Here is a 24,121-nt window from a genome sequence, read left to right on the forward strand (position 1 = left end):
AAATAACGTGGCAACAAAGATTGTATCATCATCATCATTATTGTCATTACCATCATCATCACCATCTTGCAATATAGTTCTGCATTGTTTTACGATACAGATATGGCTCTGTCTGTAAGACATTCTTAATGTATCAGTATTTCAAAGTTACACAGTCCTTCTACATCAGTGAGAGCTCAGTGAATCAAAGATCAGAGCAGTCTTTATCTTAGCCTGTCGAGTGCCTTAAGCCTTCACCCTTATAACACAATTCCTGTCAGATTTATCAGCTTTATCTCATATCAGAGTTCAAACAATTACCCAACTATAATCACTACACCAGGGACACACCCATATCCCTCTGGTCTCATTCAGACAAGGCGTGAATTGTCTCTTGCAGATCTGCTAAAAATTGTGGGCAGAACCAACATTAATATTCCTAATAGTTTATTTTGTCTGTCGGGATTCCTGGGGGCAACCTGGGGTATGTTCGATATAATTAGGCAGTTGCAAAAATAATTGACTACCCAATGACTGAAACATGAATGAAAAGGGGATGAGATATTACGGTGTTACATGCAACCTTGCAAAAATAATGTTGTTACCCTCAATAAACAAATGTTGGTCAATGACTGGTCAATTCATAGTCCCTCCTGGAATGATTGGGTGATGGAAGTGTCACTCACCATGGTGGACTACACCCCTCAGACCATGGATAATGGGGTCCACTGCTGGGTTGTCCTTCAGTCCCACCTGACAACAGGAGAGGAGAGAGGAGCAGGAGACACACATTAGAGCCTGGGTAATATCTAAAACATTGAAATCTAACATTGATTCAACACCCTCTGATACTTTCACCCAACAAAGAGAGAAAACAGTAGTTACAGAAAGAGAGGGGAGGGCCGAGCGAGAGGGAGAGAGGGAGGATAGAGAGGGGGAGGAGAGAGAAGGAGAAAGAGAGAATGAAAGAAAAAGAGAGAGAGAGAGAGTGGGAGGGGGAAGAGAGAGGAGAGAGAAAGAGAGAGAGAGGGGTGGAGAAAGACAATTTCTTGTAGAGTGAGTACAATCTCGTATGGTGAGAACAATCAGAGTCAATCAGAAGTCTGTTTGACCTGAGCCGGAGGAGCAATACACATGACGTCAATGGACTCTATAACTATGTAGGTCATACAGCTAGCCAAACAGGCACGCACTCAGGCACTCAGAATATGTTTTTAAAACACAGCTGAAACAGGGTGACAGATAGTCCATGTCTGTGAGCAGCAGAGCAGCAGGTAAAGTAGGGAGAAAATGACTGTGATTAGCACTACTGAGAGATGGAGGAAGATGCAAAAATACACATCATTAGCCTACGTCATTATTTCATCTCACAGAAAGGTTGAAAGGAGTGTTAAAAACAGGATTGCTATCTTTTTCCTGGCACTCAGCAGGGGGAGACAAGGAAAGGAAGCCATCTTTAAGTATTGGGACAAAGCCCCACACCGAGCTTCAACACACTTCAGTGGTGTCCTTTCCTTTTCTCCCCACGTGGAGAGACTAGGAAGACCCCTCCTGCAGGACATCATTGTAAATAGCATCAGAGACTAACCTAACAGTTAAGGGTGCAACCTTCCCTGCTACCTTCCTTCCTTCCTCACCCTCCCATGGCACACCTTTGTTCTTCTGTGACCCACTAAGTCCATGGTCTTCATTTTTCAACCATGCGTACATTTCGGAGTAAATTCGCAACAAATTCTTAGGATTTATACATATATGCATGTTTTCATTGATATATCGGAGCCATACTATATTTCTGCGCTCGTGAGCGAGCCCTACACCCTCCATTCACCTTTATTGGTAATAAAAACACCCTCATTTGCTGTATGATTTGGAGATGTTGGAACAGGGCCATGACAGTTTGTAAAAGAAAGCGCATTGGCAAATTTTATCACACTTATGTAGAGGTGTGGGCAGAATGTTTGAATCTTTTGCAGTGGTCTTTTTCAAACCAAAAATACATGTCACCTATAGTGAGTGTCAAACATTCTGCAAGTTTGATTGTCTATTTTAACAATTTAAAAGTCAATTCTACAGCACACTACTATGGAAAATATGAATTGTTGTTTAATATTTTGTTCATCAATAGATTTAGTTTTTATCTCCTGCCTTGGTATTGGGTCTGAGTTTAAATAGGCTATGATGTTGTGATTCTGTCACACAGCAATACTGTAGCCTAACCATACTGTCAAATATTTTAAATTTGCTACCGGTCTATTTACTTTCGAGCATGTTTGGCTATTAAATGTGTGATGGATAAATGGTAGGCTAATAATTGTTGTGTAGCGGGAATAAACCAGTCATGTCACAAAAGCAGAGACATGTCCTGCAATGTGATCATGATTTACGCCAATATAATACAAGTAAAAGAAACACACGCTGCCATGTGGACTCCTCACCAACGGCCAATGCATCTGTTTTATCATTAGGCGTATGCTATAATGTTTTTATTAACATTCCATTTTTATAATTCCCTTCAAAATAACAATATTTGCTTGGAATACAATTGATCAACCACTAGAAGTTGTCCGAACGCATGGTCTGAGTTTTGCGTGACGATACGCACACTTTACCGTCAAGTTCAAAATGGATATATACCAACGTTTGCGGGAAAAATAGTGCACGCAAGGTTTAGAGCCTTTCATGGTACGCACACACCTTCGATAAATGAGGCCCCAGGTCTCAGCCGACTCCGTTGATTCCCACTCTGATGTGTCGTAACCACCCACTGTCTTCCTCTGTTCCTCTGTTCGCACTCACCGTGTGAGGCATCATACATCTACCACAATCCTTTGAGTTCTCTCCCACTGCCCCTCTTTTCTTCAAAAAAATCATGTTTTTGGCAGATGGCAAACCACAGAGAGCTCTGAATGACTGTATCTGCACTGGGGTTTTATTTAAGCAGAGCCATGCGCCAAATCAGCCTACCTAAGACAGCCCTCTGCCAAGAACGACAGAGAGAGGGAGAAAGATGGCTTCAAAGATAGAGACGGGGGGGGTTAGGAGAAAAAGAGATAGGGAGGGAAGCTGAAAGAGAAAGATGGAGAGCGTGACCATGGGAATTATAGTTTCATTATTAATAATTGTCTGTTATAGCCTGCAACTCTGTCCCCTGGGGACCTTCTCCATGGGGTTACATGCTGTGTATGTTCCTACATGGCCAGTACCACAGCACAGTCCCTCTCTCCCCATGCAGGCAGTCTGACTCAGGCAAACGACACCATAGAGACACGACAGAAAGACCAGGCCACATGACATCTCATCTTGCTATCATCCATCCAACAGCCCTGATTCACATGCATTTCCCTTCTCAATGACATGAGTGCTAAAGAATAGCTGTGTGCTGACGGCTTTTGGACCTTTATTATATCTATTCCCACGTAAAAATGGCAACTACGATCAATTAAGAGAAGCATATTTTGCGGCGATATCAACTAAAAGTGCTCCATCTTGTTTCTGAGGATGGTGACGTCGGTGGCAGTCGATTCTTCATGCTGAAGAATGTCCCGCTGTAACCAAGGTGACTGGTGACAGAGAGAGGAAGCAGAGACAAAGTGTCTAGGCCGTCCTGCATCATCAACAACTACCCTGGCTGGAGGGCCAAAACACTATAGAACAGTACACTATTACAGTACCAGGCCTTGCCTCCTCCTCAATTCACTATTTAACAAATGGCTAAAACCAACAAGTGCACATTTTTATGAATTCTGTTTCTCTGTTAAAAGCTGGAGCTCATTTCTCATTAAGGTTGCAAGTACTCTGCTGAACTGGAAGCAGCACTGTGGCGTTATAATTGAGATAATTGATTCAGGGAGGAATGGAGTCACCTAAATGAAAGACAAAACACTCCTCCATCACCTAAAAGACACTGCCTCTCCTTAATGTACTGTACACCTTGACTGAGTTAATCAGAAGTAAACTTCCTGTTACAATAGTAATGCTTGCTCCAGTAAGTATTAAACCTCTGAGAGCGATGCTGGGCCTGGGTCTGCTCTCCTCACACGTGTGTATCTGAATGAGCGTACGGTGAATCACTGAGCATGTAGACTGTAAATAAGCCAATAAAACTGTAATGATAGATGTTACTACCACAATCTATTTCAATCAAGGTGCCAGGGTGGGCCGTAAAAGCAATGGGAGCCGCTGCCCTGAGAGCTCACGCGAGCCGATAGGGACAATTTGTTCTGTATGGCAACAGACATCATTTAATTAATACGTGCTACAGCTAGAGAAGAACAATCTAATCACCACACACACACACACACACACACACACACACACACACACACACACACACACACACACACACACACACACACTCCACATACACACGCGCTGACTGAGACACACACACACACACTCACTGACAGCGATGTACACACACGCAAACACAGGCAGAGATGTCCACACACATGAACTCTCCGTGAAGGGGGTCACTTGATTGATAAATGGCTTCAGTTATTAGAGCTGGGACGATAAACCGGAAATTACCGACAACTTGCTAACTCATACCGAAGAAACTTTGCATACAGTTGAATTCGGAAGTTTACATACACCTTAGCCAAATACATTTAAAGTCAGTTTTTCACAATTCCTGACATGTAATCCTAGTAAAAATTCCCTGTCTTAGGTCAGTTAGGATCACCACTTTATTTTAAGAATGTGAAATGTCTGAATAATAGTAGAGAGAATGATTTATTTCAGCTTTTATTTCTTTCATCACATTCCCAGTGGGTCAGAAGTTTACATACACTCAATTAGTATTTGGTAGCATTGCCTTTAAATTGTTTAGCTTGGGTCAAACATTTCGGGTAGCCTTCCAAAAGCTTCCCACAATTAGTTGGGTGAATTTTGGCCCATTCCTCCTGACAGAGCTGGTGTAACTGAGTCAGGTTTGTAGGCCTCCTTGCTTGCACACGCTTTTTTCAGTTCTGCCCACAAATTTTCTATGTGATTGAGGTCAGGGCTTTGTGATGGCCACTCCAATACCTTGACTTTGTTGTCCTTAAGCCATTTTGCCACAACTTTGGAAGTATGCTTGGGGTCATTGTCCATTTGGAAGACCGATTTGCGACCAAGCTTTAACTTCCTGACTGATGTCATGAGATGTTGCTTCAATATATCCACATAATTGTACTTCCTCATGATGCCATCTATATTGTGAAGTGCACCAGTCCCTCCTGCAGCAAAGTACCCCCACAACATGATGCTGCCACCCCCGTGCTTCACGGTTGGGATGGTGTTCTTCGGCTTGCAAGCCTCCCGCTTTTTCCTCCAAACATAACGATGGTCATTATGGCCAAACAGTTCAACAGCCTATGGAGCTGTGTGGCATATATGAAAGCAAAACAGCATAGGAAACAGCATTCCGCTCCTGGAGCTCAACACTTTCATCTATGCCGTTTCATTTGAACCAAAACTACAGCAGTCAATCAGAGCATGCTTCCTACACCTGTTGTTGGCACTTCTCCCAAGTGATGTTGCGAGTAGCCTCGTTCATTAGTGGGGGGAAATGAATGGAGACAAAGAAAATGCTGTCCCAGAAATCCAAGAACAATAACTGCCAAAGAAGGACGCTGTGTCAGTTGTTTGGGCTTATTTTGTTTTTAAACCTTGTGACATCGAGCAGGGTGAGGCAGTGTGAGGCAGTGTGCTTGAACTGTAGCAATCACTCAAGGTAACAGAAGCAACCTATCCTCCATTTGTAACACAGGCAAGTAATTTGTAACACAACATGACGTATGCATGGCAAAGAAAAACTATGCCAATAAGCGTCATGACAAGAATCGTTTGCACACACAACTCCCTATCCAACACACTCACCGATGGAATGAAATAACAGATGCCATAACGTACCACATCGCAAAAGACACGGCCCCAAATTCAACAGTTGAACAAAGTGGGTTCAAGAAGATGGTTCAGCACTCTGGACAAGAAATACAAAATGCCATTTACAAAATAGCATCGGTGCTGAAACAGGCGCACTATTTCGCATCAACAAAGGGAGCCCTATATGTCATTGACACTGCACTACATCGATGTCGACTGGAAGATGCGCAGCAGGTGCTAGCAGAGCAGACTGCCTACTTTCCAGAGGAACACACTGGGGGGGAGATAATAGCCCACGTCAGGGGCCAGGGGCCAGGGGCTGCAGGACTCGCTAGCAGCCTGGGATCAGCCGAAGGAGAAGCAGGTGTGCACCACAACAGACAGTGGGGCAAACGTCGTGAAAGCCACCAACCTAAATGGATGGACAGGGTTGCAGTGTTTAGGCCATCGACTTCACCTCGCCATCGGTATTTATTGTGAGCACAAAGTTACAGGCCTACATTTTGATTGTGTTTGGAGCAAATAATGTGCTGCATTTACCAAACACCAATATACTAATGGAGATGAACTTGGTATGAAATACTATTACATTTAAAATCTGAAATAAATGCATAACTAAATGAATGTTTAAAATACAGGTATTTTTCTGAAGCAGCATTATATCATCTTAGAAATCATATGCTGGGTCACCTGGTAACCAAACTTAGGATAATACATCATGCCAATTTCTTTGCCATGGTGTAAAAATAGAGCTAATGGAGAATAACTGTGCACCTCCAACAAAATGTTATTTATTGCAATTTATCTTTTATCACAAAATAATTATCAATTTATCGCCCAGTACTAGTAGTTATTGTGTGTATTGATTTGTTCTCTGTAAGCAGTGAGGTTGCTATTAGCCAGTGGTCTTTCTTGATGTTGTGTGGATACGCAGCCTGGTGGGGTTGTGTAACTTGGCAGACAGAGGAGAGGAGCTTTAAGGTTATCACCATAGAGGGAAGCCTCACTTTTGAACAGGATACCTCATCACGATAACCACCCCGAGGGATACATCAACTCTCAGGGCCTGCCAGATACTGGCTATCTGGCAATCAGTTTGGGGACTCATTGTGTGTGTGTGTGTGTGTGTGTGTGTGTGTGTGTGTGTGTGTGTGTGTGTGTGTGTGTGTGTGTGTGTGTGTGTGTGTGTTGTGTGAAAATAAGTCAATCCATTTCTCTGTGCTCTGCATTCTACATTGGGCGTTGTTTCAGTGGTTCCTCCTTTAAAAGTTGCAGCGTACTGCGGCGCAGCTTGCATAGTGCCGCAGAATTATATGGCACGTTATTTAAGTGTGAACCACTGGTACCATTAATGCTAGTTAGTGCTAGTTTGACCACCAGAGGGCATCTTTGAGAAGCATTTGATAGCCTTCAATAGTGGCTGTACTAGAGAATGCGGGCACACGGGAGACCGGGGTTCAATTCCCCGACAGGGAGGAAGGAGTAGGCTGTCCTTGTAAATAATAATTAGTTCTTAACTGATTCCATATGTGTTATTTCATAGTTGTGATGTCTTCACTATCATTCTACAATGTAGAAAATAGTAAAAATAAAGAAAAACCCTGGAATGTATAGGTGTGTCCAACATTTTGACTGGTACTTGCTTAATTCATTTGATTAATATTATGGTGTTTCTACTCTAAGAAAAAACGAAAAACCCTCTGGGTTTCCGTTAGGATGGAACGGAAAATATGGCGCTGTACAACGTGACGGTCGGGAGTACAGTACTGAGCTATTTAGCTAAAGAATCCCTGTGTCGTGTGGGCACGCGGGAGACCGAGGTTCAATTCCCCGACGGGAAGGAAGGAGTAGGCTGTCCTTGTAAATAACAATTTGTTCTTAACTGACTTGCCTAGTTAAATAAAGGTTACACTAAGAGCATAACATTTCTATACCCTAATTTTCTAATTCTATTCTAACCAATACCCAAACGGAGATTCAGTGAAAAAATGTATCTCATTGATTTATCAAGACCAGTCCCCATGCTTGTCTCAGAGCAGCGATGAAATGGTGCTAAAATAGTTCACTTCAATATGCTCTTTAAATAAATAAGACCTACACCACTTTTAACAGCACATTACTCAACACTAGTGAGACTCATGTCGCCTACGGTAGGCCTACAGTATATCAAAAAATATGACATGACTCTCCGCCAATAATTACATATAGAGGATTGGAGGATATTTCTGTAATTCAGTGATATTTATTCCCATTTTAATTCATTATGGATCCATAACTAAATAAACATCAGCATTTTGAAAGAGTATTTTTATCATTATTTTATTAATGAAAGCATAAAGATGCCATTAATAGTTACATTATTTTAGTTTGAATGTGCAGACTGGCACTAAGAACAGAAAAGCGGGAATGTTTCCCTTGTCAGCGCCACTATAAGTGCAATGCCCCTTAGTGTTGCCAATGTGGCGGGGTGGGGGTCCACCACCCTCCCCCTTCCTCCTCCTCCCTTCCTCATGGGCTAGGTCGGTCTTCGGTGCGCGGCTCTGCGGCCCATCCCGTGCCCCCTGCCATTGTGCCTTGAACCTTGTGCGCTTTCAGTTGATACAGCTGGAGAACATCAAGGCAATCCTATTATGTGCCACTCGGGAGCCATGAACAAAACGACCAATATTCAGTCGGAAGTTTCCATACATCTTAGCCAAATACATTACAAATCAAATTCCTGACATTAAATCATTATAAGAGTGTGAAATGTCAGAATAATAGTAGAGAGAATAATTTATTTCAGCTTTTATTTCTTTCATCACATTCCCAGTGGGTCAGAAGTTTACATACACTCAATTAGTATTTGGTAGCATTGCCTTTAAATTGTTTAACATGGGTCAAACGTTTCGGGTAGCCTTCCACAAGCTTCCCACAATAAGTTGGGTGAATTTTGGCCCGTTCCTGATGACAGAACTGGTATAACTGAGTCAGGTTTGTAGGCCTCCTTGCTTGCACACGCTTTTTCAGTTCTGCCCACAAATTTTCTATGTGATTGAGGTCAGGGCTTTGTGATGGCCACTCCAATACCTTGACTTTGTTGTCCTTAAGCCATTTTGCCACAACTTTGGAAGTATGCTTGGGGTCATTGTTCATTTGGAAGACTGATTTGCGACCAAGCTTTAACTTCCTGACTGATGTCATGAGATGTTGCTTCAATATATTCACATAATTGTACTTCCTCATGATGCCATCTATTTTGTGAAGTGCACCAGTCCCTCCTGCGGCAAAAAAAAAACCACAACATGATGCTGCCACCCCCGTGCTTCATGGTTGGGATGGTGTTCTTCGGGTTGCAAGCCTCCCCCTTTTTCCTCAAAACATAACGATGGTCATTATGGACAAATTTTTGTTTCATCAGACCAGAGGACATTTCTCCAAAAAGTATGATCTTTATCCCCATGTGCAGTTGCAAACCGTAGTCTGGCTTTTTTTATGGAGGTTTTGGAGAAGTGACTTCTTCCTTGCTGAGCGGCCTTTCAGGTTATGTCGATATAGGACTTGTTTTACTGTGGGTATAGATACCTTTCCTCCAGCATCTTCACAAGGTCCTTTGCTGTTCTGGGATTGATTTGCACTTTTTGCACCAAAGTACGTTCATCTCTAAGAGACAGAACGCCTCTCCTTCCTGAGCGGTATGACGACTGCACGATCCCATGGTGTTTATTCTTGCGTACTATTGTTTGTACAGATGAACGTGGTACCTTCAGGCATTTCGAAATTGCTCCCAAGGATGAACCAGACTTGTGGAGGTCTACAATTTCTTTTCTGAGGTCTTGGCTGATTTCTTTTGAGTTTCCCATGATGTCAAGCAAAAAGGCACTGAGTTTGAAGGTAGGCCTTGAAATACATCCACAGGTACACCTCCAATTGACTCAAATGATGTCAAGTAGCCTTTCAGAAGCTTCTAAAGCCATGTCATCATTTTCTGCGATTTTCCAAGCTGTTTAAAGGCACAGTCAACTTACTGTATGTAAACTTCTGACCCACTGGAATTGTGATACAGTGATGGTCTTGTAGCCCATTCCAGCCTGACAGAATCATTGTAATTCAATGAACGTAAAGAATGGTCTCTTTGGTCTTGGCCATGGTGAAGAGTTTGGAATCTGATTGATTGATTGCTTCTGTAGACAGGTGTCTTTTATATCGGTAACAAACTGAGATTAGGAGCACTCCCTTTATGAGTGTGCTCCTAATCTCAGCTCGTTACCTGTATAAAAGCCACCTGGGAGCCAGAAATCTTTCTGATTGAGAGGGGGTCAAATACTTATTTCCCCCATTAAAATGCAAATCATTTTATAACATTTTTGACATGCGTTTTTATGGATTTTTTTGTTTTCTTGTTATTCTGTCTCTCACTGTTCAAATAAACCTACCATTAAAATTATAGACTGACCATTTCTTTGTCAGTGGGCAAACGTACAAAATCAGCAGGGGATCAAATACATTTTTCCCCTCACTGTATATTGTCCTGCTAATAACAGGGTTAATAATATATCTGTGAGAATATCCAACAGGCTTTTATATCATTTTAAATTAATAATAATAATAATTGCTTTGTTTAAAAAAATAACAATATTTTGGAGATGATTTCGTTTTCAAATAATGTAAAATGAGTGAGAAAAAGGCTATTCTTGAACATGGGGTGAGAAATTGTTACTAATTTGTAAATAAAGCCAGTTTGTTATTTGGATTTATTTATTTCTGTTTTTAGAGGGAGATAAAACCAAAAACCTACAATTATCTCATGGGTCTCCCAGTCGAGGGCAGCACAGGTATTGAACCAGCATCCGTAGCAACACAGCTATGCAGTGTCTTAGACCGTTGTACCACTCAGGTGCTGTATAACGTGACCGGTTGGGAGTGGCCTACAGTACTACAGTAAGACCAAAATAATCTTAACAAAATAAAATAATAAAAAACCTTAGTGTAACAACAGTTTTAGTAAGCAATACTGAAGTCGTGCAAAATTATCAATTTCTATTTAGGTTTATGTCACCCATTCATTGTCAGTTAGAGACACAGTAGGACCCAAAAACATAATCAGTGCTCTAACTTCCCCTTGCGCTGGTCTGGAGCAATGTAGTGGTGACGCAGGGTACCTTACTAAACCACAAATGACCTCTAAGTCACATGGCGTAAGCTCGCAATTTCTGAAGGAGGAACCACTGTACATGCAGTGTACACATGCACACACATGGCCCTCACGCACGCAAGTGCAGGTTACTGCTTGAGAGAGTAGAAAGTGTTTGAGTTAGAGGAGATCAAAGATTGAAAAATGCCATTATAAAAAGTACACCCACACATACTCACATTTGCATTAGAACAAAAGCATAGATGGAATCTCTGGAGATCCATACAGTATGCATCTGCCTAGTTATTGCGGTCACAGCTTCACTTCAACCTCTGAGGTCTAGAGATTGAATGATCTGATTCTTCATGGAATAAGAAGGTGGGGGGGGGTTTGCAGTGCTTGGTGGGAGAGAGGGGAGGGAGACAGAGAGAGAGAAGAGCAGGAGTAAGAGAGAGGAGAGAGAGAGGAGAGGAGCGATGGAGACAAAGGGAGAGTTTGAGAGAGAGACGGAGAGCGAGTGAGAGAGAGCAAGGGAGAGGGGGAGAGAGAGAGACGGAGAGCGAGAGAGAGCAAGGAAGAGGAAGAGAGAGAGAGAGATGGAGAGCGAGAGAGAGCAAGGGAGAGGGGGAGAGAGAGATAGAGGTAGAGCGAGGGAGAGCAAGGGAGAGGGGGAGAGAGAAAGAGACAGAGAGCGAGAGAGAGCAAGGGAGAGGGGGAGCGAGAGAGAGATGGAGAGCGAGAGAGAGCAAGGGAGAGGGGGAGAGAGAGAGAGAGAGAGAGAGAGAGAGAGACGCAGAGCGAGAGAGAGCAAGGGAGAGGAGGAGAGAGAGACGGAGAGCGAGAGAGAGCAAGGGAGAGGAGGAGAGAGAGACGGAGAGCGAGAGAGAGCAAGGGAGAGGAGGAGAGAGAGAGACGGAGAGCGAGAGAGAGCAAGGGAGAGGAGGAGAGAGAGAGACGGAGAGCGAGAGAGAGCAAGGGAGAGGGGGGAGAGAGAGAGAGAGAGAGAGAGAGAGAGACGCAGAGCGAGAGAGAGCAAGGGAGAGGAGGAGAGAGAGACGGAGAGCGAGAGAGAGCAAGGGAGAGGAGGAGAGAGAGACGGAGAGCGAGAGAGAGCAAGGGAGAGGAGGAGAGAGAGAGACGGAGAGCGAGAGAGAGCAAGGGAGAGGAGGAGAGAGAGAGACGGAGAGCGAGAGAGAGCAAGGGAGAGTGGGAGAGCAGAAAACAGAATCATTGTAATTCAATGAACGTAAAGAATGGCCAATCTGGACCCAAGAGAGAGGACTGGAGGACTATGCAAACGTGGGCGAGTGTGTATGTCTCTCGGTGTGTGTAAGGGAGTAGTAAAGGAGAGGTAATGGACCAAGTAAAAGCCCACTTACGCAATCGATGGCATCAAATGAACTTTTAATCATGGCAATTCAGTGTGATGGAGTTGACCATGACCCTGCCCACTGCTAGCTCAACAGAGCCACCCGCCAGCACACTCAGGCCAGCCAACACTTATATCTCCACTTAAGACAATACAGCCTGATACAGTCGAAGTTCCAGACAAACACAGTGCTCACTGCATACACTTAGACAACAAAAGGAACACATTTTTTTTTCTCCAGCAGTGATGGTAAAGCAGTAATGTCGTGTTTCACTTCTGGTATTGTGCATTGATTTAGACTGAGGCAGTGTGTTGTTCCATGCCCCTTATAGGGTGCTGTTAGGTTCTGACAAACAGAACGGACAACTAGACAAAGCTCAAACCAAGTTTATTCCACTGGGTCACACAGCTGCAAAGACATGTTTACACAAGCGCATATATTTATACCCTCCTACTAGGCAGATTCTCCTCCTTGAACATCTAGACAGCCAATACATATATGTTGCTAGGCAGGAACCTAGGTGGTGTGTGTGTAATAGAAACTTTCTTTGGCACTACATCTGACCTGACCTCGGCCCACATTCCTCACTCCTCCCTAATCCACGGCTATCCAACCGTATCAGTGACTTAAACCAGACTGTTACCCTCTGGCCCTCTTCATAGGATCACTTAACAATAACATTATACATGTAAAGTACTTCTAGTATACTAACATGAATAAGAGTATATTCCAAGCTAGAATCCAACAGTGATAGAGGGTCATGTCAAAACCCTCTGTTTGAAAAGCCTAAGAGATGAGAGAGATGTTCTCACCTGAAAGAAGACCGACATCGCTGCAATGATCCTCTTCTGCCGCATGGCAGCACTGAGGCTGTCAAAGTCATCCGAGTTATACATGTAGATCTGCATCTGAGAGGGAGAGAGAATGGGACAAAGAGAGGGAGAGAGAATGGGACAAAGAGAGGGAGAGAGAGAATGGGACAAAGAGAGGGAGAGAGAGAATGTGACAAAGAGAGGGAGAGAGAATGGGACAATGAGAGGGAGAGAGAGAATGGGACAAAGAGAGGGAGAGAGAATGGGACAAAGAGAGGGAGAGAGAGAATGGGACAAAGAGAGGGAGAGAGAGAATGGGACAAAGAGAGGGAGCGAGAATGGGACAAAGAGAGGGAGAGAGAGAATGGGACAAAGAGAGGGAGAGAGAGAATGGGACAAAGAGAGGGAGAGAGAGAATGGGACAAAGAGAGGGAGAGAGAGAATGGGACAAAGAGAGGGAGCGAGAATGGGACAAAGAGAGGGAGAGAGAGAATGGGACAAAGAGAGGGAGAGAGAGAATGGGACAAAGAGAGGGAGAGAGAGAATGGGACAAAGAGAGGGAGAGAGAATGGGACAAAGAGAGGGAGAGAGAGAATGGGACAAAGAGAGGGAGAGAGAGAATGGGACAAAGAGAGGGAGAGAGAATGGGACAAAGAGAGGGAGAGAGAGAATGGGACAAAGAGAGGGAGAGAGAGAATGGGACAAAGAGAGGGAGAGAGAGAATGGGACAAAGAGCGGGAGAGAGAATGGGACAAAGAGAGGGAGAGAGAGAATGGGACAAAGAGAGGGAGAGAGAGAATGGGACAAAGAGAGGGAGAGAGAATGGGACAAAGCGAAGGAGAGACAATGGGACAAAGAGAGGGAGAGAGAATGGGACAAAGAGAAGGAGAGACAATGGGACAAAGAGAGAGAGAGAGAGAGAGAGAGAGAGAGAGAGAGAGAGAGTATGAATGAAAGTGTTAGGCATCCATCTGTACAACTTCCACCTCTCTCAAGGAACAGCTTGGATCTCCAAATTGCATCATTTATGACCATGTCTGCAAAGCCACAGCACATAAAAATGGGAGTGTGTTCTGCTCTCTGACTTCTCTCTCCTCTGTGGGGTTTCTCTGAATTCTTGAATTATACACAGGCCTGCTCTGTTTACAGCCAGCATGAAGTCATAAGGTCATACATTGGTTCTAGAATAGTTTTCTCCCATAGCGCTGCATAAAGAAACCCCCTGCATGGTCCTCAATATGTTGTCCACTCTGCTCTCAGAGACAGACACACTGATCCACACAGATCTACAGGACTAGTACTGTAGCTTAAAAAGCCTGCACAAACAGCCCTCTCCAGACTGGAAGGGTGTACAGTTAGACTCAGAGTTAGAGCCCCCTTTCATTTTTATCTCTCTCTCTTTCGTAAACACATGCAGACACAAAGCACAGGCAACATGGTCCATCAGACCGGTTGTCATGGTGATGTGCAGCAGGAAAAACTCACATGCAGTTGCACACACACACAGACACACATCCAGGCGGGCGGGCTTAAGAACGTAGCGTGTGTCCTGCTCTGAGATAAAGGGTTTTTTAACCAGGGAAAAGAGATCACTCAGCGTCTCCTAACGTCCTCAGGGAAGGATCAGCTCCGTCAAACGCAACACAGCTACACCACTACATCCTCAACACCAGGATCTGTGTGGTGTGGGTTTCAGATGGGAAAAACCACAGAGACACACACTGCATCATCATCAACTGTGCGTCACAGAATCAGAATCATCAATAAATCAAGTGTGGGGGTGGTGGGACGTGGGTATGTGTGTGTACGAGAGAGAGGGGGAGTGAAGATTGGTGCTTCACTGTAGGGTGACAGGGTTTGTGTGTGTACAAACACTCAGTGTATAGAACATTAGGAACACCTTCCTAATATTGAGTTGCGCCCCCTTTTGCCCTCAGAACAGCCTCAATTCGTCGGGGCATGGACTCTACAAGGTGTCGAAAGCATTCCACAGGGATGTGGGACTATGTTGACTCCAATGCTTCCCACAGTTTTGTCAAGTTGGCTGGATGTCCTTTGGGTGGTGGACCACTCTTGATACGCACGGGAAACTGTTGAGCGTGAAAAACCCAGCAGCTTTGCAGTTCTTGACACAAACCGGTGTGCCTGGCACCTACTACTATACCCCGTTCAAGGGCACATAAATATTTTGTCTTGCCCATTCACCCCCTGAATAGCACATATACATGTCTCAATTGTCTCAAGGCTTAAAAATCCTTCTTTAACCTGTCTTCTCCCCTTCATCTACACTGATTGAAGTGGATTAAACAAGTGACATCAATAAAGGATCATAGCTTTCACCTGGATTCATCTGGTCAGTCTATATCATGGAAAGAGCAGGTGTTACTAATGCTCAATGTACATGTATCAGCCTGGTAAAATGAAATATATTTCATCCCTATTGTTTAAGATGAGAAGTTAAATGCAATACCTCAATAAAGCAAGACACATACAAGCACACACACACACACACACACACACACACACACACACACACACACACACACACACACACACACACACACACACACACACACACACACACACACACACACACACACACACACACACACACACACACACACACACACACGGCAGGCTCGCCTCTCATTCCTCACTGTATCTCCTGTCAAGGTGAAGCTCCATTCTTCTGGAGAGTGTTTGTTTGTTTTTGTGCGTGTGCGTGTGTGTGTATGTGTATGTGTGTGTGTGTGTGCACTTGCGTGCGTGCGTGCGTGTAATAAAACCTATTTCCTGGCACTTTCTCATATGATCAATATTGTCAATATTATTCCAGTTGCATTTTCCACGCTGCTGTAATTCTTACACAAAGCAGCACAACGTCCTTTGATCTATTTGAGGCATTCTGTGGGTTCCTAATATACAGTTGAAGTAGGAAGTTAATATACACTTAGTTTGGAGTCATTAAAACACCACTCCACACATTTCTTGTTAACAAAATATAGTTTTGGCAAGTCGGTTAGGACATCTACTTTGTGCATGACACAAGTAATTTTTCCAACAATTGTTTACAGACAGATTATTTCACTTATAATTCACTGTATCACAATTCCAGTGGGTCATAAGTTTACATACAGTAAGTTGACTATGCCTTTAAACAGCTTGGAAAATTCCAGAAAATTATGACATGGCTTTAGAAGCTTCTCAAAGGCTAATTGACATCATTTGAGTCAATTGGAGGTGTACCTGTGGATGTAAATCATGGCCTACCTTCAAACTCAGTCCCTCTTTGCTTGACATCATGGGGAAATCAAAATAAATCAGCCAAGACCTCAGAAAAAGAATTGTAGACCTCCACAAGTCTGGTTCATCCTTGGGAGCAATTTCCAAACGCCTGAAGGTACCACGTTTATCTGTACAAACAATAGACCCCAAGTATAAACACCATGGGACCATGCAGCCGTCACACCGCTCAGGAAGGAGACGCGTTCTGTCACCTAGAGATGAACGTACTTTGGTGCGAAAAGTGCAAATCAATCCCAGAACAACAGCAAAGGACCTTGTGAAGATGTTATAGGAAACAGGTACAAAGGTATCTATATCCACAGTAAAATGAGTCCTACATATCCACATAACCTGAAAGGCCGCTCAGCAAGGAAGAAGCCACTGCTCCAAAACTGCCATAAAAAAAGCCAGACTACGGTTTGCAACTGCACATGGGGACAAAGATCATACTTTTTGGAAAAATGTGCTCTGGTCTGATGAAACAAAAATAGAACTGTTTGGCCATAATGACCATCGCTATGTTTGGAGGAAAAAGGGGGAGGCTTGCAAGCCGAAGAACGCCATCCCAACCGTGAAGCACGGGGGTGGCAGCATCATGTTGTGGGGGTGCTTTGCTGCAGGAGGGACTGGTGCACTTCACAAAATAGATGGCATCATGAGGAAGTACAATTATGTGGATATATTGAAGCAACATATTAAGACGTCAGTCAGGAAGTTAAAGCTTGGTCGCAAATGGCCTTCCAAATGAACAATGACCCCAAGCATACTTCCAAAGTTGTGGCAAAATATCTTAAGGACAACAAAGTCAAGGTATTGGAGTGGCCATCACACAAAGCCCTGACCTCAATCCTACAGAAAATTTGTGGGCAGAACTGAAAAAGTGTGTGCGAGCAAGGAGGCCTACAGACCTGACTCAGTTACACCAGCTCTGTCAGGAGGAATGGGCCAAAATTCACCCAACTTATTGTGGGAAGCTTGTGGAAGGCTACCCAAAACATTTGACCAAATTTAAACAATTTAAAGGCAATGCTACCAAATACTAATTGAGTGTATGTAAACTTCTGACCCACTGGGAATGTGATGAAAGAAATAAAAGATGAAATAAATCATTCTCTCTACTATTATTCTGACATTTCACATTCTTAAAATAAAGTGGTGATCCTAATTGACCTAAAACAGGGACATTTTTACTAGGATTAAATGTCAGGAATTGTGAATAACTGAGTTTAAATGTATTTGGCTAAGGAGTAAGTAAACTTCCGACTTCAACTGTAAATCCCATAGTAAAGCATGTGTTCAAATGGAACCCTAATGCCATCAGCTTCTTCTGTCAGATAATAATTGATGGCAACAGCGGCATTGCAGCTCTACAGAATGCCACATAGTAAGTATAGAAGGGTGTTAACACACACACACACACACACACACACACACACACACACACACACACACACACACACACACACACACACACACACACACACACACACACACACACACACACACACACACACACACACACACAGAGAGAGAGTGCTAGCTGAGTCAGCGGAGACATCCTTTCATAAAGTGAAAGCAGGTTGCATGGCGGGGTCTTACATATTATAACCTCTCCGTATTGAGGGCTATGGATCACTGGTCGCTTTGCATTCAGCCCAGAAGAGAAGTGGCAGGTGGGGACACTTTCTCCATACTCATGTCAGACAAACAGAAAAAACCTGTACACACTGCACACCGAACACTAGAGCACCTCAGCAACCAGGGTAGACTATTACTGTGCTGCATGTTTGACTGGAGCACTATGTGCTGTGTTGTGGGTCACAGTGTGATTCACATGGCGATGAGAGATTCTGGAGAGCTTCAAGAGCTTGTTCAGTTGAATCAGGGCTAGAACAAAAGCCTGCACACTCTGTTATTCACCAGGACTAGCACTGGTGACCATGGGTTTAGCAGCAGTATAGAGAGTATGAGAGGACACGGGACATAGAGTGTACAGAGTGTGATCAGGTACAGAGTGTCACCAGTATATCATCCCACTGAAGGACAGACCTGACATCCTATGGTGCCAGCACTGCCATGCTCTTTTCACTTCAATGTCACCCCTGTGTCATCATTATGCAGTCCCGGGCTGCAGATAAGTCAAGAAATATGAGGCGTATACACACACACACACACACACAAACACACACACATAATAAAACACAACACAAACAAAGGAACCAGGGGACTGGTTGTTGACATTCCTGCGTGAATGCAAACGTGTTGAAATGAAAGGTCTTTTCCCCTCTGAGTTCCCAGAAAAGCTTGGACAAATATGCACAGGCTTATGGAGAGCAAGCAGCTTTGTATTAGGCCTGTCTCCTGTTCACATGAGTGTGTATGTGTGTGTGTGTGTGTGTGTGTGTGTGTGTGTGTGTGTGTGTGTGTGTGTGTGTGTGTGTGTGTGTGTGTGTGTGTGTGTGTGTGTGTGTGTGTGTGTGTGCGCATGTGTGTGTGTGTGTGAGTGAGAGAGAGAGAGAGAGAGAGAGAGCGCGAGATGTGATCCCAAGCTCTATTAACACAGGTCACTGTGAGTTGTTACAGACCACAGGTCACCTCACTCATATCAATACCATATGGGTTTACTGAAAGTCACAGGGAGCGTCACAGCAGGGGATAGGGAGAAACAGCAGTCATGGAGCATGACAATGCAGAGGGAAATACAATGATAAACAAATATATATTCTGTAAATCTTCATTCGTGCCCCGCATAAATCATTTTCTAACCTTAAGAAAAGGAGCAACCACAACATCATATTATTTTCGCTCAGAAAGAAAGCAAAGAATGGACATGACATATTCATTTCCCATTGTGAGCAGAAAAACACCCACTACACTATCATTCTAATACCACAATGCCAGAGAGAAGGAGAGAGATGTATTGACTGGGAAACAATGACAGACACCAAACACACACGCACACACACACACACACACACACACACACACACACACACACACACACACACACACACACACACACACACACACACACACACACACACACACACACACACACAGCGAAGAGAACACTGGGACCTCCGACCTGCACACTGAAATCAGCTAAGAAAAACAACCTGGGTAGAAGACAACTATAATTCTTGAGAGAGAGGAAAGGGAAGGACAGGGGAGGAATCATGCCTTGTTTCATGGCCTTGGGGGGGTCTGTAACACAATTTCTCCATTCCTGTAGCTTAAAAACGGGGTAGGCAGAGCACGGTAAAACGTGCAAGCTCCATCTCAACTCCAAACAACCATGTTTGAACAGGGAAGGAGCCCCCGCTGCTCCATACGGGATCCAACATCACACATCTCAAAAGTTAGAACAGCAGCCAGACCCCCATAGATGGTCGGAGATGGTTTGAACGTGCTAACCACCAGAGCAGGGTCACGGTCACGCAAAAAATACCCCCTCCTCTCACGCCGTCTGGGACTGATAGAACAGCTCCTCTGAAGATGGAACATTCCTCAGACAGAAACAATCAACATCTCCCCTCACATCAAAGGCCCGGGGAGAGGAAGTGACCTGGCCCACTCATCATTATAGCCAATCAGCTGGCTTCCTAAACTGTGCTGACTGCGGGCCAGGGCCGGCCAACCATTTGTGCCCGTCCCTGTGCCCAGGGATATAAACATATTGACCATACATCTTCATTCAGAGCATCTTAACGACATTAACCAATTAGTTTCCTCCAGGTTTCGTTCCTCCAGGTTTCATTTCCTCTTTGTACTGGCTCAGAGTGGATTCATAGCTTAGCACACCCTCTCACTGGTGAGTGACTCTCAGAGCAGAGCAGTAATTATTCAGATTATAACTAATAACCTTGTCAATTACAAAGGCCCTATCCAGGGGAATTATAGCATTGTTGTGAGAACAAATATCAATCAATCAATGTATTTATATAGCCCTTTTTACAACAGCAGTTGTCACAAAGTGCTTATACAGAAACCCAGCCTAAAACCCCAGAGAGCAAGCAATGCAGATGTAGAAGCACGGTGGCTAGGAAAAACACCCTAGAAAGACAGGAACCTAGAAAGAAACCTATAGAGGAACTAAATAAAACACATCAAAACATATTATTTGTATCACACAAAGTGTCATATTTGGGTGTCGGTATACGTTGGGTGTATGTCCAATGTATGTGATGATTGTGGTTATGGTGTACATGCTGCGAGGGGGTCTTATTCTAGCAATATATTCTAACAATTATATATTTGACTTCTCTGCTCAATCATTGGGCCAACTGATGAAGCATGCACACGCACAGGTGCTGACACACACCTATATGCATACAATATGTATACCACATCTATAAGTGTACACCCACTCACAGAAACAAATATGTTATACAGTCCTGTACTCCAGTGGTGCCCAACCTTTATCGGTTACTGTACCACCAACTGAATTTAGCTCTGCCCAGAGTACCCCTGAAGTACCCCCTCATGTGCATTTTACCAGTAGGCCTATGGTCTCATGAGTCTTCTCAAGTACCCTCTGTGGATAGACCAAGTACCCCCAGGGGTCCTAGTACCCTGGTTGGGAACCACTGCTGTACTCTATGTATTCATATCTTGCATGAGAGCGAGGAAAACATTTACCCAACATTAATGGGCCTATGCGATTAATCATGAGGCCTATGCAGGTGGCATGTTAATGTATCCTCTGTGTGGCCTCTCAGGGGGTTGAGTAAGTGCCATGGTAGGGCTGGCCCCTCCATCCCTCACTATGCTGGCTTTGACTGACAGGCTGCGTTTATCCACCTCCACACTTTATCCTTTAGAACAACAGCCATCAATGTGAAGGAAGGAGGGAGATAAACGAGTGGCCAGAGCCCTGGGAGCGCTTCCCAAAGATTTCCCATCCATCTAGCCAACACACCCATGCAACACGCATGCACACGTCCCCCCTCCCCTCTTCTCCACCCCTCAATCTCTCCAACCTTTTCTCCCTCTGCTTGTGTCTGACAGCACAGCCCAATTTGCCCCTTTCTCCAGCACAAACGAGACAATTCAAGCCTTTGCTACTTACTGAGCGGATAGCCCATCCTGTGAATCCAACAGACACATCTGAAAATGTTTTAGAGTTTACGGACCACTTGGAGAGAGAAAAAGACGTGTGAGCGGCTAAGGACACGTTCCAGGCGCATAGCGCTTGACACTATTAATATAAATGGTAATAACACCACACAGGCTCAGAGCTTCTGAAGACTGAGGAGAGAGAGAAGAGGACAAAGGGAGAGAGAGAGAAAGGACACCAAGAAGAGATGGGAAAGGAGAAAGAAGAGGACAAGGCCATTTCACATAAACCAAGCATGTCTGCTGTATAGACAGGTGGAATGTTTACTCGGAGCATGTCCTACATGCTGAAAAGACAAAATGCAGTGAGGCGTGAGTGTGATTTATCTGCCAAACTGTGGAAGGAATATTAATCATGGTTGTGCACCAGTGTGTACTGTATGTTCTGTATATGGCAGCTCCTATCCTGCCCTACACTGAGGAGACTGAGCAGCCAGCATGCTGAGATTCAACCTCACATCTACTTCTGTCACAATGCTATGTCAGCCCAAGGCCCAGCAAGACAGGGGGAGGAGATAGAGAAAGAGCGCTGGGACGAGGGTGGAAGAGAGTGTGGGACACAGATGGAAAGAGGGAGGGGAACAGAGAGTGGAAGGAGTGGTTTTGAATTGTCCACTAGTTCTGAGCTAAAGAGATAAATAGTGAGGCTGATAGAGACTGGGGATTCTGATAATGAGACAGAACGAGACATGGTGGTGCCTCCCATGGTCTGAAAATTACACAACTGTTAGGGGGGTGTGTGTGTGTGTGTGTGTGTGTGTGTGTGTGTGTGTGTGTGTGTGTGTGTGTGTGTGTGTGTGTGTGTGTGTGTGTGTGTGTGTGTGTGTGTGTGTGTGTGTGTGTGTGTGTGTGCGTGTGTGTGCTTGCGCACGTGCGTTTGTATAGGGAGGGGGTATTTTCTCTGCAAATAGGACTGAAATATTAATATGGACATTCTGGCTCATTAAGAAAGAGATAGTGGCCTACTTGAGCTTGACAAAAACAAACAGACTTCCTTCAAAGATGTAAAACTGACTCGTGGTGCTAAAAGCTAAACAGGCTCATCAAATATCTAATGAGCTTGACTGTTGAAAGAGAGTTAACACAGAAACCACTGGTTTCAAAGCCATATAATAGAACAAAGTGATAGTGTTTAATGTTCTGTTTGGAGGGATATCTGCTCTCCACTGACGTTAGGGCTGTTATCCCTGAAGCACACATCACACGAGTCACATGTATCATACACATGTCCTACAGTGGTATAACAAAAAAAAGTATTGCAATGTTTGGGCTGACAGAAAAAAAATACAGTAGCCTCTGTGTTCTTCCACTTTGAAGTGGATACAAAGTTGGAGCTGTGTCCCTCCTGACGTGCACCAAGACTGGGTAGTGCTCTGCTCTGCTATCACCCGCTGGGACCATGGAAGATCTGAGGCTGAATCACAAGCCTTGTGCTGGGAAGTAACCAACGACAGACAGACAGGATGTGCTTCACTATGTGTCCTTGTTGGGGCGAGAGCACATCAAGGAGGTGTTTTGATGCTGTGCTTCATACTGCCTGAGCTCTCCAATGGGATTTAGGACATGGCTGAGCAATCCATGGGGGTTAAGACCTAGCTCTGTTCAATTCTCACAAATGGATGTCCATCAAAAAGGTCATGTGTAGCCAGCCTACGAAAGGCACCGGTGGCACCAAAGCTACCTCTCATCTCCCTCACTACAATTTGTACAATACAGGACCACTAGCTGGGATATTAAACATGTTTGGTGTGTGGAGCCCTTTGCAATCTGTCTTAAAACCCAATTGAAATGCATTACATGAGAAATGTTAGAATGTTGGTCCCTCATTTTTCAATTTCGGGGGTATTGCTTTCTCATAAAATCTGGAAAATATTGCTTTTGAGAAAACAAAAAGCGGAAGCCTGTATCTGAAACGAGATTACTAAAAATGGTATCAAGCCAGCCCAGAACTGGGACAACATCTATTTGCCCTCTAGGTACAGTAGCATTGGGCTTTTAAAGAATGGTTGTGTTTTTCTGTGTCACTGAGGACAGGCCAGGAAATATAACATTATGTTAGGAATTGCACGCCTTCCTATCCAGAGGGAGGCCAATCATAAATAAAATAGAGAGAAAGAAAAAAAAGGACCTCAGCATGGCAGTCATCAGTTATCTTTGAAGGTTTAATGGAATGTAGCTGCCAAGAAAGGGAGCGAGAGAGAGGGAGAGAGAGAAAGAGAGAGGAGAGCCTTCCCTGTAGCTCAGTTGGTAGAGCATGGTGTGTGCAACGCCAGGGTTGTGGGTTCGATTCCCACGGGGGGCCAGCACAAAAAAAAAAAAAAAGAAATGTATGCATTCACTACTGTAAGTCGCTCTGGATAAGAGCGTCTGCTAAATGACTAAAATGTAAATGTAAAATGAGAGATAGATATATAGAAATAGTGGGTGAAAGGGAGAGAGAGGGAGAGAGAGAAAGAGAGGAGAGATAGATTTTTAGAAATAGTGGGTGAAAGGGAGAGAGAGAGAGAAAGAAGGAGAAGAGAAATAGAGGAGAGGGATACGAAAAGTGATAGAGAGAGGCCCAGCATGACGGTAAATAAGAA

The 24,121-nt window shown here is 44.1% G+C and overlaps 1 protein-coding gene across 1 annotated transcript in view; it reads right to left on the reverse strand.

The window, feature by feature from the left end:
- Positions 1 to 24,121, reverse strand: part of LOC106583020 (receptor-type tyrosine-protein phosphatase gamma) — a 286,004-nt gene that overhangs the window by 50,490 nt on the left and 211,393 nt on the right. Inside the window, exons 5-6 of the mRNA XM_014166758.2 lie at positions 13,140 to 13,235; positions 666 to 732 (exon numbers count right to left, since the gene is read on the reverse strand). Of these exons, the coding sequence (XP_014022233.1) occupies positions 666 to 732; positions 13,140 to 13,235 (163 nt within the window). The remainder of the gene's footprint in view (positions 1 to 665; positions 733 to 13,139; positions 13,236 to 24,121) is intronic.

This window comes from Salmo salar, chromosome ssa22, assembly GCF_905237065.1.
Source record: "Salmo salar chromosome ssa22, Ssal_v3.1, whole genome shotgun sequence".
Classification (NCBI taxonomy): Eukaryota; Metazoa; Chordata; class Actinopteri; order Salmoniformes; family Salmonidae; genus Salmo; species Salmo salar.